Below are 20,634 nucleotides of genomic sequence, written 5' to 3'. Positions count from 1 at the left end.
AGTGAGACCCTGCCCTTAAATCTTTCTGCATGCAAAGAATGCACTGAGAGATCCAAGTCAAACGAGAATCTTCCTCCTTGTGAAATATTGTCGTGCAGCTCATTGAGTTTTACTCCTTTTTTTCTTCAGTTTGTTTCTATCTATAAAAGCCTCCTTCTTTACTAAACATGCAGTTCTAATAGTGGTGTCCCTCTCACACAGATCCTGTTATCCTCTTTCTGTTTTCCTCCCTCCTTCTTTCTCCTTCTCTCACATACATGCACAGATCCAGAGCTTCTCTTCTCTCAAGCTCGTGCAGCTCCACCCACCTGCAGATAAAAGCCAAACCCTGACCAGGGCTGCTGTTCAGCGTCTGTCCCAAACTCCTCAAAGCTCTGTGATACTTCCACTCTGCAGCAGCAGCAGCAGCAGCAGCAGCAGCAGCACATACACACACACACAAAGGTAGGCTAAGTGATGCTGGCACAGATTTGATGATGTTTTGGTTGGAATGGTTGTCATGTGTAGGTTTTGTCGGTGCAGCTTTAGCAATCAGTGTGCATGAACTCTACAGGCATGATCAAGCTCATGGTTTGATATTTAATGTGTTTTTCTTGCATGGTTGTTCGATTGGAATGCACAGAGTGGACCGTTTTCCCTTTTCTCTTGGGAAAAAACAGACAAATCAAGTCTTGTTTGACTTCTTGGAACAATACACATAACTTTCTGAAGGGCATGTGATTCACAGGACTAGGAAAAGGAACATGGAGATGGAGAGGCAAAGCACACACACACACACACACACACACACACACAAAAGTCTGTTCAATAATCATTCTTTTGACTCTCAGACTTCCCAATTGTTTCATAAGACATCCTACTTCACAGAGCTCGCTTCTGTGCTGTGAAGCCTCTGCTGACAGAAGTCTCTAGAGATAATGTCTGTAAGTTTCCAAAATCTTAAAGAGACACCTGGGAAGAATAACTCAGGCTTAAGCTTGTTAAAATAAATGCACAGTGCAGCATCTTGACAGGATTCAGTACCAGTTAATGGAATGTCTTGACATTTTAAAATTTTTAGTTCCATGTCCTTCAACACCAAAGGAAAAATGTAGGCACTCTTCAACCAATGTTGGAGGAAGAAAAGTACTGAGTGTTAAAGGTTTTCTAATTTTCAGTAGTGGATCTGAGAAATGAGCCAGAAATGGAAACTTTAGGCTTCAGGAAATCTTTTAGACACATATTTTCTACCTAAAACATGCACATTTAAGTGTTTTACATCTTTTTTTAAAAAAATTCTGGATCTAAAAATGGCTTTGACTTTGATTGTTTACATGACAAACTTCTGTCAGTTGCTTTCTGGCTGCATAACTTTGTCTCTATATAACCAGACGAAGAATTTTGCTTCACTATCCTCTCAGCATAACTTGATCACAGAGTATCTGAGTGTGCACCTGCCAGGAAACAGTTGGGAATCCCTGCTTCAACCCAACATGGATTTACCACAATGTTAAACATGTTCAAAGTGAAGCTGTTGAATTGTTGTTTCTTCTTTTGTGCTGCAAGCGGGTGGAAATGTGTTTTCATAGCTGCTATAAGTTATATGCAAAAGTAGCCTATGCTATCAGGAAAGCAGATATGTTTTTGTGCAAGTAGAAGAAATGAGCGTGTAGCTAATGAGCTTCACAGGCCCGTCTGATGAACTGAGATGATAAGCTCCTTAATAAAATGTTGTTTTTAATTGAAATACCAGAGAGGTCAGTTTTTACAGTATGTGATTTTCTGTTAGTACTTGCAGCTGTTTCCAAGTTTCAGCCCTTAACTGGCTTTAAAGGAAGCCCACAGTGATCATGTTTTTCCTTACAGAGAAAAATCTTAATCAGAGGAAAATGCGGTGAAAGGAGCTTACATGTAACAAACTGGAAGATTAAATTGCTGATAGTTTTTGATCACCATAACACAATTCTTCAGATGTGAAAAGACAGGGTCACGAAAGTTCAAAACAAGAGAATGTAGAGCTTCAAGATCTTGGCTCGTGCAGCGGTACACTTGATGAATGCCTGATTGTGTTGGAAGAACGATGAAACATTTATCTATCTGATGATATTATGTCTGGACCTACCTGATTTCCCAAAATGCATCCAGGAATTTATATCCTGTATATACTTCACTTTGATATTTTTTTTTAAGACTACATGTTTTTGCCTTAGCAGAAAGAGGAGAACATTTTTTTTTTTTTAAAAAGCGGATTCTCTCCTCTAGCTAATGATTAGTAGGGTTAAGGGTAAGACTACTTGGATGTTGGATTTTACATTTACCAAATGATCAGGTCAAAGTTACCTAAGATTTATAGTTTCGGGTCAGGGAGTCCATTCAGAGCAGGCCCTGTGTGTGTGTGTGTGTGTGTGTGTGTGTGTGTGTGTGTGTGTGTGTGTGTGTGTGTGTCCAAGCTGCATCTTCTCATGTGAACTCTTGCATTTTGGCCACAGACTCCCTTCACTGTTCCAAGTTCTTACACAATACTGCTGTCCAGTAAAAGTAAAAAAAAAAAAAAGTTTCTGAAAAAACTTATCAGCTTTCTAGGAATTGACTTTACTTTTACCATTTCTTTAATATTGATCACTGTTAACCCCTTCACTTCAAGGCGAAAGGAAGAAATGAGTGCAGACAGGGTATCATAGAGGTATGCTAGAATAAAAGTCTGTTGTGCTTTGTGCTATGGTATTTGTTGCTGAGACACTGACACTTGATAGCTTTGAGTAGAAACAGTAGAAAAGACGTTGTTTTGAGGTGTTTGCAAGTTTAGGAAAATCTGCGCAGTAGTGAATCTGCTGCTTCTGTCAGCAGGCTGTGATTTAATATATTTGTTGCTCTGTTAATGTCTCTTGACGGTATTTTCTCTCCGCCTCATGCTCAGACTCCGTCCCAGTTCTCACCTACTGAACAGGAAGTGTTTATGTAGCTCGGAGGGAATGTGTCTCATGATCCTGCAGCTGCAGCCTCTGTGATTCGAAGGCAGTGTGTCCAAAACGTTCCTCTGCTACTGTGCAGAATGCTGCAGCCTCAGAAATGTCACATTGCGTTTTTATGATTGAATACAAAATCTTTTTTTTTTTTCTGCAGTCTCTCACAGTAGCTGCCATCTAGATCTGTTGTTTTCCAGAAGTAAAAAGTTGGTAAAAGTGAGAGTGGAGACAAAAAAAAAAAAGAAATTAAATGTGTGCTAGTTTAGTTTGAAAACATCACTCGTGAATTACAGCTTTAAGTTCTGTAGCTTTACTGCTACAAAACTCCTAAGTAGACAGAGTCGTAGTTCTTATTAGCCCTCGTAAATACTCCACTGCAAAAACATCCGGACAGTAGGGAAAGGGAGGATCATATTTTTCTCTGAGTGGCATATTTTATGGTGTGACTGTATAACACATTAAGCTCCCCGGGACTGTCGTCATATCCCATTACTATCACTGGTCAGGTGGTGCATGCATGTTGCAGAGAACCCTAAATGATCCAGAGGTATTTTATGATCTCAATGCATTGATATGTCTTAGAGAGTAAAAAGTTTGCAAACACAGACAGCTGGAACCTCAGTGACCAATCACAAGTCTGCGCATGACGTAAACTCCATAGAGCAAGAAAAGGCTCTGGGGAAACTATCATCAAAGTGAATTTGTCTGCAATAAACCCAGAGAAACTCACTCTTAGAGCAACATGATCACCACCTAGTCTTTTTCACATTTTAGTCTGTTCCCACCCTCCAGGTTTCACCAATTACCACCTCTCTGGAATTTTGAACTTGTCTAGTTATGCTTTACTTTGGCTGACATTTTTAACACAAATTGCAAAAGCATTCATCTTAGGATGTTGGAAATGTTCCAAAGTATTTGTGGGTGACTTGTAATTGTTTTTTTATGTGTTTTTTGTGCCTTTATCAGATTAATTTGTGATGGTGGAATTTAGATCCTTTGTGTAAGTAAACATACCAATCCAACAATCTAATAATACTCCATTACAGGTTAATGTTCTGCATTGAAAATCCTACTTTAAAGTATTATCAGCAAAAGTCTGCAGAAAAATGTCCCTGGATATTAATATAGTTGACATTACTGGATTGTTACTGATGATTTACTATGCAATGAGCTCTTTATTGTTGTAGCTACAGGAGGTGGAGCTACTTTTAACTACTTTATATACAGCCAAGTAGTTTAGTCCAGTGGTTCCCAACCCAGGGGTTGGACCCCTCCAAAGGGTCACGAGATTAACCTGAGGGGCTGTGAGATGATCAATAGGCAAGGAAAGAAGTTCTGCTACACAAATCTGTATTCAGCATTTATACTTTTGTCTAATCTTGGCTTTTTTTTGTGAAATGTTGGCTAATTTAATCTGTTTGGGCCCCAAACAGTGATTTAAATGAAACAATGTGAGACGTTTAGAGGGGGGAATTTCTCGCTGGAGAATCTGCTAACAAATCATAGACATCTTGAAATGTGACAAAGAGCCAAGTAGACACTGCTCCTTTCTGTCTAAAAAAGTCAGGAACCACTGCTTTAATCTTTAATAATGCATTGTAAATGCAGTTGAGTAAAAACACATTTTCCTCTGTAATGTAGTGAAGTGGAAGTACAGTTTAAAGTAGCATAAAGTTAAATAAGTAAAGAACAAGTACCTCAAACTTCTGCTTATGTACAGTACTTGTGCAAATGTGCTTTGTTAGTTTCCACCACTGTTCATTGGAAAGGTTCAGAAACAGAAGAAGGGAGATGACATGTGGCTTCTTGCACAGTGTGGGTTGTTCTTGTCTGATTTACACAGTACACAAAATCTATTTTTGCAGCTGCAAACTGCAGAATTCCCCACCGGAGTCTGTGGTTTAAGCATAGTATAAATGATCAGATCTGATTATTGGCCAAACGTTGTTATTGCCTACAAAAATAACCATTCACTAGTGGAGTGTCCCTTTGAGAGCCAGTGCAAATAGGGGAGAAAGCAAGAAAAATGTGGCAACACCGCACACGCAGTTCAGGCGATGCACTGTGAGTGTAAGAGATGGAATTAATCTGCCGCTAAAGCTAAAAGCGTGGAAAAGTCTGAAAAGCCTCACAAGTGTTTCCTTCCTGCTGTGCAAGACGGTGGAACATGTCTTGTAAAATAAGCTCTCTTCAAAGTAAATGTTTTCGGATTGAAAAATGCATTCTTCCCATTCATTTTTTTATTGGCTTTAAAACCTGAAGTGCTTCTTAGTTCTGAGATGCTATTAAATGCTGTCCACTGACACCAGATACTCTGTTTTGACAGAACTCAAAGCTAATAGGAAAATAATCCTCCTCCCAGTCCGATCTTTGCCTGAAATGAAAATTGTGGCCAGACATTCGGTGACTTGTGGTTCTCAGCACTGTAGGAGAGGGAAAATCTGTCGATGAGTTGGGTGAAGAGGTCGGACAGACTGCGTGCATGCGAGCGGGAGGGAGGTGTCGGTGCAATTATGTACATGTACGTAAATGTGTGTGTCAAAGGTTGGAGGAGCAGTAAGCAAACACTGCGGTTGCCAATTTGAAACCCATGCTGAAGCTACTTCCTTTTGTGGTTACTTGGAACATCAGTTTAAATTGTGTTGCTGCCTTAAAACGAGACTTTTGAATCCACCCAAAGGTAAGCTGACCCCTCTTCCTCCCTTGTCGATTTTAAAGCTGTAGACGCCTGCGAAGGCGACTCCGGCCTTCGCTCTGCAAAGAGATCGAGTAGGTGTGAAGGAATGCAGAAAAAGAGCAAAATAGGTTGGAACTGAACTGAAGGGGGTGAAGCAGTCGTGCACGTTTTGCTTCATTTTTCAGCATGCTGTGAGAAAACTCAATATTCCCTTCCAATCAAGATAAGCTGAGATGTGGGGAGAAAACGATACGTGATGATTGACCCAGGATAAATCACCTGCGCGGAGACAGGAAGGGCAGTGCATGCAGAAAAGAAAAACAGTTCTAAGTCCAGTTCATGATCAAACTATGACTTGTGGTTTGTGAGAATAATGCAGTGAAAGACTGTTGTAGATGGAAAATGGCAGGCATGATGCACCAAAACCAATTTCCAGTATTAATTACAGAGAGAAAATCTGACCTTACAGCCTTAAAATGTTTAAATCACACTGCGAACACAATGGTTGTCAGAATATTTTGGCCTCTTCTCACAATTGGAAGCACATTTGGTTCTCCAACCAGCCTGTGGAAAACAGCAGTAAACAAGCCGATGCAAATATTGATGGGTCAAAACTGGAGTTTGGTGCCCTCTATTGAGCCAACAGCGTCACTGCTGCCTTTGTTTGCAGTGTGATTCATCATTTCTTTCTCTAAAATTTGATGTCAGAGTGAGACATCTGTCTGGTGTATCTCAAACTGATTATTTTCCATCAGCTGTAGCCTTGAAATATACATGTATATTGGACATTTTATACTGTATATTTAGAATATAAGTATGGTTGTAGCTAATGATTGTTTTCCATTTGCTAAGGTTTTTAAATTTACAATCATATAAGATAAAAAAGCAGCAAACTTCACATTTGAAAAGCTATAACCAGGGATTTTTTTGACATTTTTGCATGAAAAATGATCAAACGATTAATAGATTGTCAAAGTTGTTGCCAGTTAATTTTCTGTCAAATCGATTCACCGTCAGATAGAAGTGTTTTTTGGCTTTGGGTCGTCTCTTGTGACTTCTTGCCTGCAGAAACTCCACGTCCAGGAGAAGTAGAGGTAGAGGTGGAGTGTTTTTCTTATGAAGGTTGGGTAAAACGCAGCAACTACCCACACAGACACGCACATTCATGCAAATATTCACACACACATGCATGCACGTTCACACACAGGTGCATTCCCCAGATGTTGTCTTGGCGCTCGGGCTACCTCTGTCAGCTGATTGGTGCATTCCTTTGTGTGTGTGTGTGTGTTTGTGTGTGTGTGTATGTGTGTGTGTGTGTGTGTGTGTGTTTGTGTGTTTAAACCTTTTCACACTGTTAGGCGCACTGATGCTATTTTGCATTATTTTGATAATACTGCTGTTAAAAATGTTCAAACAGGCTTATTTTCCAAAAGGCTGTCCAAATACAGGACATTTTTGTAATGTGCATGAGAAAAAGCTTGTCAAAGTGTCAGAAGTGACAGAATCATATTTATCAAATCTTGTATTCGAGTCTTTAACATTTGCCCTCAAAAAACGTTTTTCACTGAACTGATGTTTTCAATTTGGAGCTACAATTTATAAGCATATTTCAAATCTAAAACTTAATAGAAAAGTGTGTTTCCTTCTGTCTTTGAGGATGTGTCTGTATTTATTCGTTTTCCATTCTGCCACATAGAACTGTAAATCGCTCCAACACTGTCACAAGGTGTCTTCTCCTTTGTTTGATGACAGTTCCTGTCTAGTCTTGTCCTGCAACCTGCTCTTATTGGAGGAAAGAAAGACTCTGCAGTCTGTTTGAAAAACAAAAACCAGGCCTGACCACACGCAATTAAGACTGGCACCCGTATCTGTAAGCAATGGCATGCCTCTGTTCTTCATCGTTTGTTTATCGAGCGGTAAAGTCCCCCATCTGGAATCGGTCAGTGGAGAAATGGAAATGTGATTATTTTCAAAGCCAAGCTGGAGGTGATAAAAGACTTGTGGCTCATCACCAAGCTGAGCCGGCTGCGGTTGTAAGTGTTGGCAAAGAGGTTCAGAGGAACCAGCATCCATTCTTGGGCGGTGCGATCTTTGTTGCATGGGATTGTCATCAAGCGAGGGGGCCCGGAGGTGTCTGAAAAGTTTTCATCAAAGTCCAGTTCATGTGCAAGATGAAAAAAAAAAAAAACTGAAGAATGTTTGAAAAATGGATCGTGCTCAGGCTTTGTTGAGATGTGAAGAGCACACGGTGGGGTTTAGGAGATGTCAAGTCAAGTTGATTTTTATTGTCAAGCCATCTGTGTGTGGATGAAGTTTTGTTCCTTCAGGAACATGATGAAACAATCAAGTGTTGGATGTCTGAAAACTTTTTCTCCCTGTCTGCAAAGGTTAAACCTGCAGCTAGAAACCTTTGACAGTGAACTTTCATTTGATATACAAGTCATAAGTGTTTTCCATCTTCCTCCAATTGAGGAGCATCAAAAAAATTAGGTCTCTCCTTTCTCACGCTGATCTCGAAAAGGTCGTACACGCTTTTATACCATCGTGTTTAAATTATTGCACTCAGTTTAGATTAGATCCCAAATCAGACAACGATGCTGCTCAGGATGCTCTCTATAGTCTCAATGTAAAAGGAGATGAGGATGGAAGGGCTCTCCACAGTTGTTTTTAGCGACATTGTTGTTCCTGTTCCAAGATGTTTCCCAACAGTTTCCCGACAAATGTCTGTATCAAATAAAGGCATAGCTAAAAAAAATACTAGATATGAGGATTATTTGTAAAAATGGATCCAATTCTGGATTTTTTGCTCATGGGAAACTAGTAAGCAGTGAAAAGTACACATTCATGGAAATACATTTGAGAGGGCTTACTTTTCTTTTGCAACTTTCCTCAGATTTGAAATTTCAGGTCACTGATTCGCTTGGTGTACACTTTCCTTCTCTCTGGTTAGCCTCCAGTTTCATGTGGATGCATAAACGTCTTAGTCCCTTGATAATATCCCAGACTAAACTCTCCAGTTTGCAACTTCTGGTACGAGTTATTGTGTCGGAAACATTGGCTGCAGCGTTAAAAACCAGAAATTAAATGGAATTTCACTTCCAGAGGGCTTTTACTTAAAATAGCTCAATAATCTCTCCAATCGCTGCGCGTTAACTGAAACAATCTAATCAATAAGTAATAATTGAAAGATGGAAAAAGCTCTCAGAAATCAGCCGTTAAATCTCCATAAAAAGGATGAGGAGGAGGAAAAATGTTTTCTCTAGGGAATTGTAAAGCTCAACAGGCATGTTATTTAACCACCTGACCTCAAGCAACAACATGATGGAAAACAGAAATAAAGAAGCACTGATGAGGATTCAGGAAGGGACTTTATTTGTTGAAATATTGGATGAACAAGGTGCTCAAGTATCAAAGCTGAACATACAGACAGTGTAATGTCCTTATAATTCAAAACTTTTTTGGGGGGGTAACTAACATAAAATGGGTCTGTGGTCCAGACACAGTTACTCCAATTGCTTTCCCATTACACCGTCTGGAAACCAAAAAATGACTGATGATATGGACTTTTCTGTAATCAAAGCGTCTTTCTTCAAAGTAATTGGTAGCTACAGCGGAGTAAATAGTGTATTTGCCTTCGAATGTGAGAGACACTCAAGCATAACATTCCAGTGGAAATATTAAAGCACGAATACCATGAGATTGTTCCAGTTGTTTTAACCGCTGTTGCGTAAAAACCTACACCATGTTTGCGTATTTGATACCACAATGAAGCAGAGTTTCTTGTTTGGCAGCAAGATGCAGAATGACTGAAATGTTTTTAATGTTTAAACAGTGTGTGGTGCAATGCTGTGTGTATTAATTCTAATAGTTTAGTGGTAAAGTTTTCTAAACACTTCATTGCAAATTAGCTTATGTGCAGGGAAGTGATGACGTGCTCGACAAGGCCGAGGATTCAGAGGTCAGAGGTCAGACTTCATCAGAGGCTGGAATAGTTCATTGCTAGGGTGGTGAGAATAGTATATATTTGACTTACAATGTTTTACAATTGCTTTGACTCAGTTTTCCCTACAGATATTTCTAATAATAATAATAATCTTCATTTCTAGAGCACTTTTCAAAACCCACATTACAAAATGCTTCACAAGGGCAGCAAAAATAAAACAGACAAATCATAAAATCCTTAGATTAAAAAAAAAACTGATAAGAACCAATTCAGTATGAGAGAAAATTTAAAAGAGATAAAAGACAGTTCAAAGAAAATACAAGTATAATCAGGAAAAGCGCTCTGATAAAAGTATTTTGTCTGCCAACCTAATTTCCTCAGGCAGGTCGTTCCAGAGCCTCGGGGCCTTGATTTAATGTGCAAATCTTATCCCAAAATACATACTAAACAGTTAAATTAAACTAGGCGATGCACGATGTTCATCAGAGAAACAGAACATTGAGTTCATCATCAAAATTGAATATCTGAGATTTGAGCTTGTGACTTAGGGTGAGTTTTGCACACTGAAACTCTGCTGTTAAAACTCAGTCAAGGGAGAAAATGAAGTATGCATTTCATAGCATCATTGTGCAAATAATGTGTACCCACAGGAAAACAGACAACAGCAACATGTATAACAGCATCTACATTTAGCTGATATCTGTCCTGTGAGATATTAAACTGAAAGCAGACATGGAAACATTTTCTCACAAAATAGAAAAAGAAAAAAAAAGAAAAATGAAAGGGCCTCATTGTTGCCTCAAAATAGACTCGCTTCTGGCACTGTTCCTCTGGTTAATAGGAGATAGACTTCAGTGTGTTCAAGCTGACGTTGGTTTACATGTTTATAATGAAACTGAAAATGTCCTTAACCCTGCCTTCTAAGACATGAGGTCACCGCTGGTGAAACTCTGCCAAAAGCTCCCTCCAACTTCCCAAATGAGCCTTATTCCTCCTGCAGCTCATCCGGTAAATGCAATAGGATGTGTTTTCGTCTGGTTCGCCTCTGTAAGCCGCAAAGATTGACGTATCCTTGGAGGTCGGGTGGAACATATGTTTCAAAGCAGCACTCTGTCCTCTTTGTTTTGCTGTTTTTATTGGAGGTCGTCTCGTTCCTTCGCCAAGCATGTGTTCCTTTTTGCCTGCAGAGAATAGTTTGCATTGTGAGAGTACACGAAGGTTTTGTCTACAGCAATGATCAGTTTAACATTGCCATGTGTGAAATCATGTTCAATTTAGAAGATCAATACTTGTGGATCAATCCCTTGCTGGTTTTATATCTGAAAAAGATGTTTGCTCCAGCGCAAGGGTTTGGGAAAACATGAAAAGCAAACTGTTGAGTCTGGCCATAATAGCAACATGTGGCAATAAAACAATTTAATGACCAAATTATAGTTAGTTGACAAGCTGTTTTGAATTTGATCAAATTGTCTGTAAATTTTTCCTGTTCCCACTTTCTCCACAAAACGTTCATATAGAAAAAAACACACTTTCACCCCTTTAATTTATTTGACAACACATTATCAGTTTTGTTAAGGCACCTCACATCACTCTACTACTTTTTAGATAATGTCAGTCCAATGAGAGGATTTAACTAATCTTGCCAGTTAGTACTTTGATCAACTAGATTGACCTATTAAGATAATGTTTTCAGGGGAAAGGCAGTAGTCTGGAGGCAAAAAAAGTAAAAAATCACCTCATGTCTTGATTTTATAATAATTTATAGCACTTTATTTGTATACATTATTTATAAAGCACTTAACAAAACCAAAATGCTTTACAACATACATGTAACATGAATTTCACACAGAAAACAACATGCATACACACACACATACGCACCTTTCAGCATGCAGCTCTCTTTTTGAAGGACACATTGTTCAATTAATAGGAAAAAACTTGCACACCTGCAAAAAGATGCAAAAAGAATATAAATAAAATTTAAAAAAGTAAAATTGAAGTAAAAAACTAACAAGAGAATTATCGCAGGGAGTTCTGCATGTGAACTTAACACACTAATTCGTTATTCTGCTACACAAAGGTCAGCGACACAAAGTGTGCAAACTCTCCTTATATGGGCATTCAGTCTCATATAGGTATACAGTGTCTGCAGGCTCTGTCCATGGTGCTGGATCTGTACATTGTAAATAGCGTCCTTTACTGTGAGGCTTCTGAATAGAGTCAGACGGGTGTGATGACCAAGAAACTCTGGATTTAAAATGATCATTAAGGGCTTCATGTGGTTTTTAAGCCAATTTCCACATCCAAGATACTTCTGTATAGTCCAAAAAAAACTTTCCTTTTCCTTACATTGTTTCACTTTTATGAAAGAATGTTAAACACAAAAAATACTGAAACCTTTTTGATGGTTTCTTCAAAGAAGCAGCAGGTTTGGGCCTATTTGTTGTCCTAATCAGGCTTTGTTTTAATTAAGCAACTTGTTATTAAAAGGGCCTATATAATTGTATGTTTAACAGAGAGTAGACCTCCATAAAACACCAGAAAAGTTGAATTCTGTAGCCTGAAGTGTTCAATTTTCAAAGGCCAGTGTAAAAGTTGGTGCTGATAGTTTCATGATGATAGATACCTCCTACAGTAAACGGGCTACAAAGATACACTTTCATAACGTTAAAGTTATATTACTTTTCTTTTTAATACCCCTGTCCTTACATTCCTCAAGGAAAAAGGTGTGTCTCAGCATAACTGTATCAGCGCCAAAATATGTCTACCAGGTGGAGATGGCAGCTTAGTGTTATAAACCCCAGGCCTCTGCGAAAGGTCACCACCTGACATTCATCGAACCTGACATTCATATTTTCACAGGGCCCAGGTCTGCAGCTAACACCTGGCTGGATCCCGTACATGGCCACCATCCCACTCATGCCTTGGAAAAGACCCAGAGAAGCAACCTAAAGTGAGGGGAATTAGAGGAGAGAGCAGGTGAAGGCGAACGCAGGCGGAGACCTTCAGTTTTAGAGAAGGAAAATCTGAAAGTAAGGAAATTTGGCATTTTTGTATGATGGCAGGTGTGGTTTTGTGAACTGACCATAAAAAAGACAGAAGATGAAATGCACACTGCACTGGAGGTGGACAGCATTTCAAGTCAGACTCCCGTTACTTGCATATTTCTGTGCAGATGAACTACGCAGATTAAGAAGCGCATGCTAAAAATATTCCACAGTGATCACATTCAGCCTGACACTACTTAGCTTGCTTTTTTAAATAATTGTCCAGAAAAATGTAAGCAAGTCTCATTTCCATTATTTCAGCTCTCCGAAGACTTTGATCTCTCTGGTTCTGTTTCAGGACACACAAATACCACAGCGGAGAAAAACATACATTCACCCGTCCATGTTTGTTTTCACACCGCGCTCTTGGCAGCACTTAGCCAATCTCTTTAGCACAGACATGTTTAAAGGATTAAGGATTATGTTCAAAACTGACCACGTCCCCTGTGGGGCCTCTTAATTACGATATATGTTTTAGCAGCATGTGCTCTGTGTAAATCACTTCAAGGATATGAGACTCTGAGGCTTTTACACAGTATGTTTGAATGGATGTGTAAACAAGGGGAAGGAGGGATATTACCCACATTCGGGCAGTAGAGGGTATTTGTTACTTTTTTGGTTTGACCACAGTGGGTTTCATAAGACCCCGTGTGTTGGCTTTTGAAAGAATTTCTTGATTCAGCTGCATGATTGAAGAGCACAGCCTGCTGGTCAGGAACCAACATGAAAGCTGCTGCATAATGAACCTCTGCATTTATGGCAATGATGTATAGTACATATCCTAGTGGTGTAAGCAGCATGCTACAGACCACTTTCAGTATGTTTAACACTCAAAAACAATGAACAGGGTCTAGAAAGAAGCCTAGCATAGTCTTTCTTGTGACAGTGTACGTGGCCAAAAAATTGTTAGTGTCATGAGTCTGGTATGCGCAAAGTATTTACCATATTTTATCGTGCTGATGATCTCAGCCTGACATTATTTATTAACATTTTAGAGAGTGAACAAACTGTTTGCCAAAATTAGAGCAAACAGTCAGATGTTGCACAAAAGGATATGTAACATGTAACAAGTTTAAATATCATATAGCATACAATAAAATATAGGTTTAAATTAAACAGAATTCAAAAGCATTCATTTAAAACATTAGTGCTTGAATACTGAGGGGTTTGGTTAGAAACCAGAAAGCATTCAGGCAGTGCATACCTACGCCAAGGCGCCAGGAAAGATGTGTTTTAATGATGGAAATTCGGCATTGTGTGCATCAGGATCTGCCTTAGACAAACATTGTGTGATTGACAAGCGTGGAATACATGTGCCAGATTTTGTTTCGTTCAAGTCCAGTAATTCATGAGTTTAGCAAAAAACTAAAGTAAATTGAATATTAGTGAATGCTTTTAAAATTTCCTGGATCCACACCTGTAACTGGAGCTGCACCAAAACAACTAATTTGTTCCTTGGCTGATGACCAAACAAACAAAAACAGCCTTCTTGATAACAGTTATAATTTGTGACTTTTTTTATATGAAGCCTGGAATTGTGTTTCCTGCTCACCATTGTCTTTGTGACTTACCTGAGCCGCTAAATCCAAACTGTGGGAATATTTTATTGACTTTGGTATTTATAGAAAGAAGTCGGGGGAATTCCAAATGGTTTCACTGCAGTCTGGTCATTAAAGGAAATGCATGTGAGGGATTCTTTATTCATCCATCCTCATTGTCTCTTAAACAGTAATAAAGCTAAATGAAAAGGCTAACATGAAGTACTTAAAAGTTGGTACTAAATACAATATTACAGGTTATTTCTTAGTTGCAGAGAGACTTAGCTGCATGCGATGTGTCACATTTTTACTTATTTTCTTCTCCACTGCAGAAAATGGTGGCTGTACCCCTCCACTCTTTCTACCTACTCATCACAGTGTTCCAGCTGTGTTTATTACACCTGGCCCACGGCGGGGCGTATTACGGACATAAACAGCCCCCTCAACAGCATCAGCCCCCCCTACCGCAGTACAATGAGGGATACCCTCAGCAACAGTTTTTGGGGAATGAGATGCCATTATTTCCTCAGTATGGAAAAGAGCTTCCTCAGCTGCCACTGCAAATGGCCAAAGAGAGGCCACTGACTGAGGGAAAAGGTGAGGTTCAAGCAGTTCATGGAAACTTCATTTTCAGTACTTGTTGTATGTTTTATTACATAAAAGAATTATCCTAATGTGATAACACCCGTTTTGAGCTTCTAATGGCTACAGTCGGACATTTACTATCCTAATTAAATCAGTAAAGGTTCTTAGTTTTCACTTTATGTACACACAACGGCATGTAGTGATAGCAACACATAGAACAATTCTGGAGGGAGATTCAAATAAAATAATCATTATATTTAGTTTGTTAAAGACTGAGCAATATGTCCTTTTATCATATACCTTACATCATGTTCTAATTTTCTGAAAATGTGTACAGCATTTTTTTTCTTTTTTTTTGTTGTTTAGTTTTTTTGTGCTGGGGATGTTAAAGAAGTTGCAAAATTCTTTATTAGTCTTTAAACAAAAACTATCATACACTCTTTTTATATCATTTTATGAAAATGGGGGTGGAAATTCGGGTTTTTTGACACATTACAAGTTGCTTCTATTAGTTAAGTTAATAATAGGACAAAATAGATGATATTGCTAGTAGTCCAGTACTCCTCATTATCATGTGTAGATCCTGATCCAAAATGTTTTACAAAAATGCCGGAGCTTACTGTATATAATTTATGCTGCAAATAGAACACAAGAAAATGCCCTCCTAGCATTTTTTTAGTTGTCACTTAATATTTTTCAGCTAAATTATATATATTAATCTTTTTGACTTTTGATCAACTTTTCAACAACTGACATAAATTACCGCCCTTAAAGAACTCTCTCTTATTAACTAATATTATACACATACATTTTTCTACATGTTAACTCACCAGTGGCCATGATTTGCCCTCCCAAAGCTAGTCATCACAAATAAACAGATATTAGATCATCTCAGGACCATTTGTGATTCATGTCTTTTCTTGATCACAGTTGAATGATTTAATCGGTCAATATTCACCTCTATCTACCAAAATTTTCCACTTGTTTTCAGGACAAACATTCCCCAGAGGGGCTAAAGGTCCACCTCCCCCTGGTCCTGGTGTAGAAGGTCTCCGAGAGGGTCCGCAAGGAGTTCAGGGCCCCCCAGGACCACAAGGACCACCAGGACCACAAGGCCCCCCTGGGCTGCCAGGTCAGGGATTGCCAGGGTTACCAGGAAAGCCAGGACCTTCTGGTCCTCAAGGTTACCCGGGAATAGGAAAACCTGGCATGCCAGGATTGCCAGGAAAACCTGGAGGACCCGGATTACCAGGACCAAAGGGTGACCTCGGACCCAATGGTGGTGAAGGACCAACTGGACTTACTGGACCTCCAGGGCTCCCAGGCCCACCTGGACTCCCCGGCATTTCAAAACCAGGAGGTCATGGGCTGCCAGGACAGCGGGGTCCTCTTGGAGAGCCTGGCCAAAAAGGTCTACCTGGGCTTCCTGGTCCTCAAGGTCCCCGAGGAGACAAAGGCGTTGGTCTACCTGGTTTACCAGGTTTGAAAGGACCTGGCGGACCACCAGGTCCACCTGGACAAGCGGGGTTACCTGGGGTTGGCAAACCTGGTTTGAATGGTCTTCCTGGACAACCAGGGATACCAGGAAAACCTGGTCCTCCTGGAGAGCCAGGACTGGCAGGGCCACCTGGTGATAGAGGTCAACCAGGACCATCAGGCTTACAAGGAATTGGAAAACCAGGAAAAGATGGTCTTAGAGGGCAACCAGGGCTCCCTGGAGGGAAAGGGGAACCAGGCCCTTCTGGGTTACCAGGAGGTCCAGGCTTGCCGGGTTATGGTAAACCAGGGTTTCCAGGACCTAAGGGTCACAAGGGTCATGCTGGTCCTGCTGGACCTCCAGGCCCAAAAGGTGATAAAGGTCATGGAGGTCTTCCAGGGGTCATTGGTCCTACTGGTCCGAGTGGTATGCCTGGACCACCAGGTCCAATAGGACCCCCTGGTAGTCTTGGCTTCCCAGGGCAAAAGGGAGAAGACGGTGTTATGGGCCCAAAAGGAATTCCTGGAATAAAGGGTGACTTTGGGCCTCCAGGCCTTCCAGGACAGCCAGGTTTGTCAGGAGACAGGGGACAACCAGGACCAAGAGGTTTCCAAGGGCCCATTGGCCCTAAAGGAGAAGCTGGTCATAGGGGTTTACCTGGTGCCCCTGGTGGTGTTGGATTACCTGGAGCAAGAGGAGAGGGAGGACTACCTGGAGACAAAGGGCACCAGGGACCACAGGGGATTCCAGGACTTACAGGACCAGGGGGACCAATAGGACCTCCTGGGCTGCCAGGGCACAAAGGGGAGACAGGCCCACCTGGTAAACCTGGCTATCCTGGTGAGGGAAAGCCAGGACCCCCTGGTCATATTGGTCCTCAAGGTAACCCTGGCCCCAGTGGCCCCGCTGGACTTCCAGGACAACCAGGACAACCTGGACCCCCTGGTCCTCCAGGACTTCCTGCTGCAGGCCCTGACCTCGGACAGATCCTCCCTGTGACAGGTCCGTACGCCGGTCAAAAACAAGGTTACAAGAAACCAAAGAATGGAGGGGACATTAGTGGAAGTGCTGTGGAGATGCCTGCGTTCACAGCTAAACTCACAAATCCGTTCCCTCCTGTTGGCTCTCCCATCATCTTCGACAAACTCCTGCACAACGGAAATCAGGACTACAATCCCCAAACTGGTATTTTTACCTGTAGTGTACCAGGGGTCTACTATTTTGCTTACCATGTCCACTGCAAAGGAGGTAATGTGTGGGTGGCACTGATGAAGAACAATGAGCCAGTAATGTACACTTATGATGAGTACAAAAAGGGCTTGCTGGATCAGGCATCAGGGAGCGCTGTGCTTCCGTTACGACAAGGTGACACTGTGCACATACAGCTGCCATCTGACCAGGCAGCAGGACTTTATGCTGGTCAATATGTCCACTCCAGCTTTTCTGGATACTTATTGTACCCGATGTAAGACATGTGTATAAACAAAGGCAATAATCAGTCCCTCCAGGATTTCGGTTGAGTTTTTTTTTCATTATTGTGGCCAAAAATGTTTGATTTTGCAGTGGCTTTTCTCAAACAATTGCAATACGATTTGAGGTGTTTTATGTCCCCTTTTTTGTGGTAAAATTGCGGGAATTGGGATAAATTGCAAGCAAAGGAAAATAGTGTGATTTTTAAAAAAAATACTACCAATCAGCTACCAGTGAACAGTTATATGTAATCACTTCCTGCACGCTGTGATTATGTAAAGTTACCATGACACGAAATGCGACATTTAGTCCAAATCACGAACAGTCCGTTGATTTGCCATTTCATGCAGAATATTTGTGGTCATTTAGAAAAATTGCAAGCTCTTGCTTTAATTATTGCAATCACAAAATATAAGTTTCCTGGAGGGACTAGATAATAATGGCATATTGATGGTAAATTTGACCATAGTAATGTTAAAACTGCTTCATTCTCAAAGTTAAATGGTTTACAATAAGTGGTTTTATAATAGCAATTTTCTTGTAGTAAGAACATACTTCTTTCAATTATTCTTTGCATTATATGCATCACATCTGTATTTACATACATCAGTGGAGTCTCAAAAAGGGCAGTTCCAAAAAATTGGGCAAAGTATTAATGTGAGAAACTACCATGTTAAAAATTATCTGGTTATTGGTTATAATATATAGGAAGCAACATTTCTTGTGATGACTCTAGGTTGTGGAGAGCACAGGTCAAAAAATACTCCCAAATATCTCAGTTGTCATAAGTCTTGTATGTTTACATTTATTCGTATATCCATCCACACATGTTCATGAAATGTCTGGAATAATTACTGGAACAATGAGGCTTTACGTTGCAGAATTGTAATCACTGTTTTATTCACGTAACATACCAGGATAGCATTTTTTGCTTTACAGTTATATACTGGGCACATAAGTAGATATTGTTTCATTGTACAATGCATTTACTCACAGCTATCATAACATACAGTTGTGTTATGTATTTGTGATCATCATACAGTTAAGTTATTGTTAGTCTTTTTACGTTACTTTAAATATGCAACTTTTCAATACCTAATACACATTTTTACATATTCATCTGATAGTAAAACAAGAATTTGGACGAGTATTTTATGCAATTTCATATCATTCTCAGTTGAGAACAAAAAAACTTTTACCGTTTTACCCACAATTAGACAGTTTAGCAATCTTTAGATTTTTTTTCCTTTTGACCATTTGATGTCAGCGATTTGTCTTGTTTTGTTTGTAATAAATATGAATTCTTTGAAAGATATCTGTCAGTTTGTCAGTATTCTGTAATTTATTTGTTTGACTACTGATTACTTGGGATTGTTCTGTTTATTGAACAGTAAATGAGGGAGATCATTCCAAAATGCAGAACACAACACGCTAAGTGGCAAGAAAAAAATAACATAAATATTCAAAAGTACATTCATGCTCATACCCATTAGTACTCATATATGTCAGTATTTTACAGTTTTTATTTTTAGTTTAGTTCTTTAAACTGTGGATGTGCCATTTTGGAATGAAAAGTTTTTTTTTTTCCTCCTTGTTTCTTTTGTTTTATTTAGATTGGACAATGGTGCACAGCATAAGCATATGACAAACTGTGCCTAAAGTATGTGAATTTTGATCTTTGTCGCTTTTACTGGTTAGTTTTAATAAAGAAATAAAAACATTTGTCTTGACTTGATTTTCATTATCCTCACACTTGCGCCTTCATCTGGATATTGTTTGCTGCATGCAATAAACATATGTGTGTGTATGTTTTGGACACACTGCAAAGAGAGAGTGTTGATCATGAAGCTCAGCCCTGTTAACAGTACATGGCCTCAGCATGTACATCAACCACTGGACTTCGCTTACAAAACTGAACAGAAAACACCAAGAGGCAGAGCACCGTGAGCAACCCCAAACTGAGACAGACATCGAGACTGGTCAACACAGACAGACTAGACAATCCAGAGAAAAGTAACTGTCAGTTCTGCCAACAATAAGAATAGAGCAACACTTTGTGCAGCCTGTATAAAGACATGAGTCGTGTTCTTTACCAAAATGAAATGTAAATACCTAGAATTTGTGACACTCATATCATCAAAAAATGCGATATTTACCCATGGAAAACACTAACATTGCTGTGGAAGCAGCAAAAATACTGAATGTTCCAGCTTGACCGAAAACACATTGGATAAAAGCATCTGCCAGATGAATAAATGTCAGTGTAAAATCAGCGGAACAACACATGAGATCCTTCAAAGGCTGACTCTTCTTTTTGATTTTTTATTTGTTCTCTTTTCTTCTACAGTTGTCCACATTAGCATAACATTGAACTATATCTCATCTAATCGTATCTATTATTTTAATGGGTTTTTTTTTAGTGATTTGTTTGCAACATTTTTTTTCTTTTATTACAGTATATGAGGTAGTAATGTAGGCTGTAGTTATGTAGTCAGTGTTGGAATGTGACTAAAGTACATTTAGTCAAGTACTGTACTTAAGTATAAGTTTTAGGTACTTGTACTTTACTTAAGTCTACTCCACTACATTTCAGAGGGAAATTACACCATATATTACAATTTTACATTATATGATATATGATAAGCCTATGAAATACAAAAAAGTTAAACATTAAACCGGTTATTCCCAAACTTTTTTGGCTTGTAACCCCTGTGTGTAGTTAGGACTCCTTGTCATATTACAAATGTTTTAGTTGTTATCAGCTCCACCAAATGAATAATTTTTCGGTGCCCAAAGTGGTAATACTTTCCAATATTTCACAAAAAAGCAAAGTTTGGAGAAAAGCCTGAAAAATTAGTGAAAATTTTTTTCCTATACCCAGCTGATATCAGTCACAGTGGCCAAGTACTTAAACTTTTAATACTTTAAGTGAATTTAGCTGATGATATTTCT

At 39.5% G+C, this 20,634-nt stretch overlaps 1 protein-coding gene across 4 annotated transcripts; it reads left to right on the top strand.

The window, feature by feature from the left end:
• The first annotated feature begins 217 nt into the window (after nucleotides 1-217).
• LOC137176964 (collagen alpha-1(VIII) chain-like) lies at nucleotides 218-19,402 on the top strand. 4 transcript variants are annotated; one of them, XM_067583015.1, is made up of 4 exons: nucleotides 218-444; nucleotides 12,428-12,597; nucleotides 14,483-14,747; nucleotides 15,727-19,402. In XM_067583015.1, the coding sequence occupies exons 3-4, from the start codon at nucleotides 14,486-14,488 to the stop codon at nucleotides 17,679-17,681; spliced, it is 2,217 nt and encodes a 738-aa protein (XP_067439116.1). In that variant the 5' UTR covers nucleotides 218-444; nucleotides 12,428-12,597; nucleotides 14,483-14,485; the 3' UTR covers nucleotides 17,682-19,402. The 4 variants fall into 4 exon arrangements, with proteins under 4 accessions (XP_067439116.1, XP_067439119.1, XP_067439118.1 ...); XM_067583017.1 differs by lacking the exon at nucleotides 218-444 and adding an exon at nucleotides 5,339-5,466; XM_067583016.1 differs by lacking the exon at nucleotides 218-444 and adding an exon at nucleotides 5,531-5,625.
• Nucleotides 19,403-20,634: the final 1,232 nt, after the last annotated feature.

The sequence above is a fragment of the Thunnus thynnus genome, chromosome 24 (genome assembly GCF_963924715.1).
Source record: "Thunnus thynnus chromosome 24, fThuThy2.1, whole genome shotgun sequence".
Lineage (NCBI taxonomy): Eukaryota > Metazoa > Chordata > Actinopteri > Scombriformes > Scombridae > Thunnus > Thunnus thynnus.
Note: the sequence above shows the minus strand (reverse complement) of the source record. Positions and strands in the feature narration are given on the sequence as shown.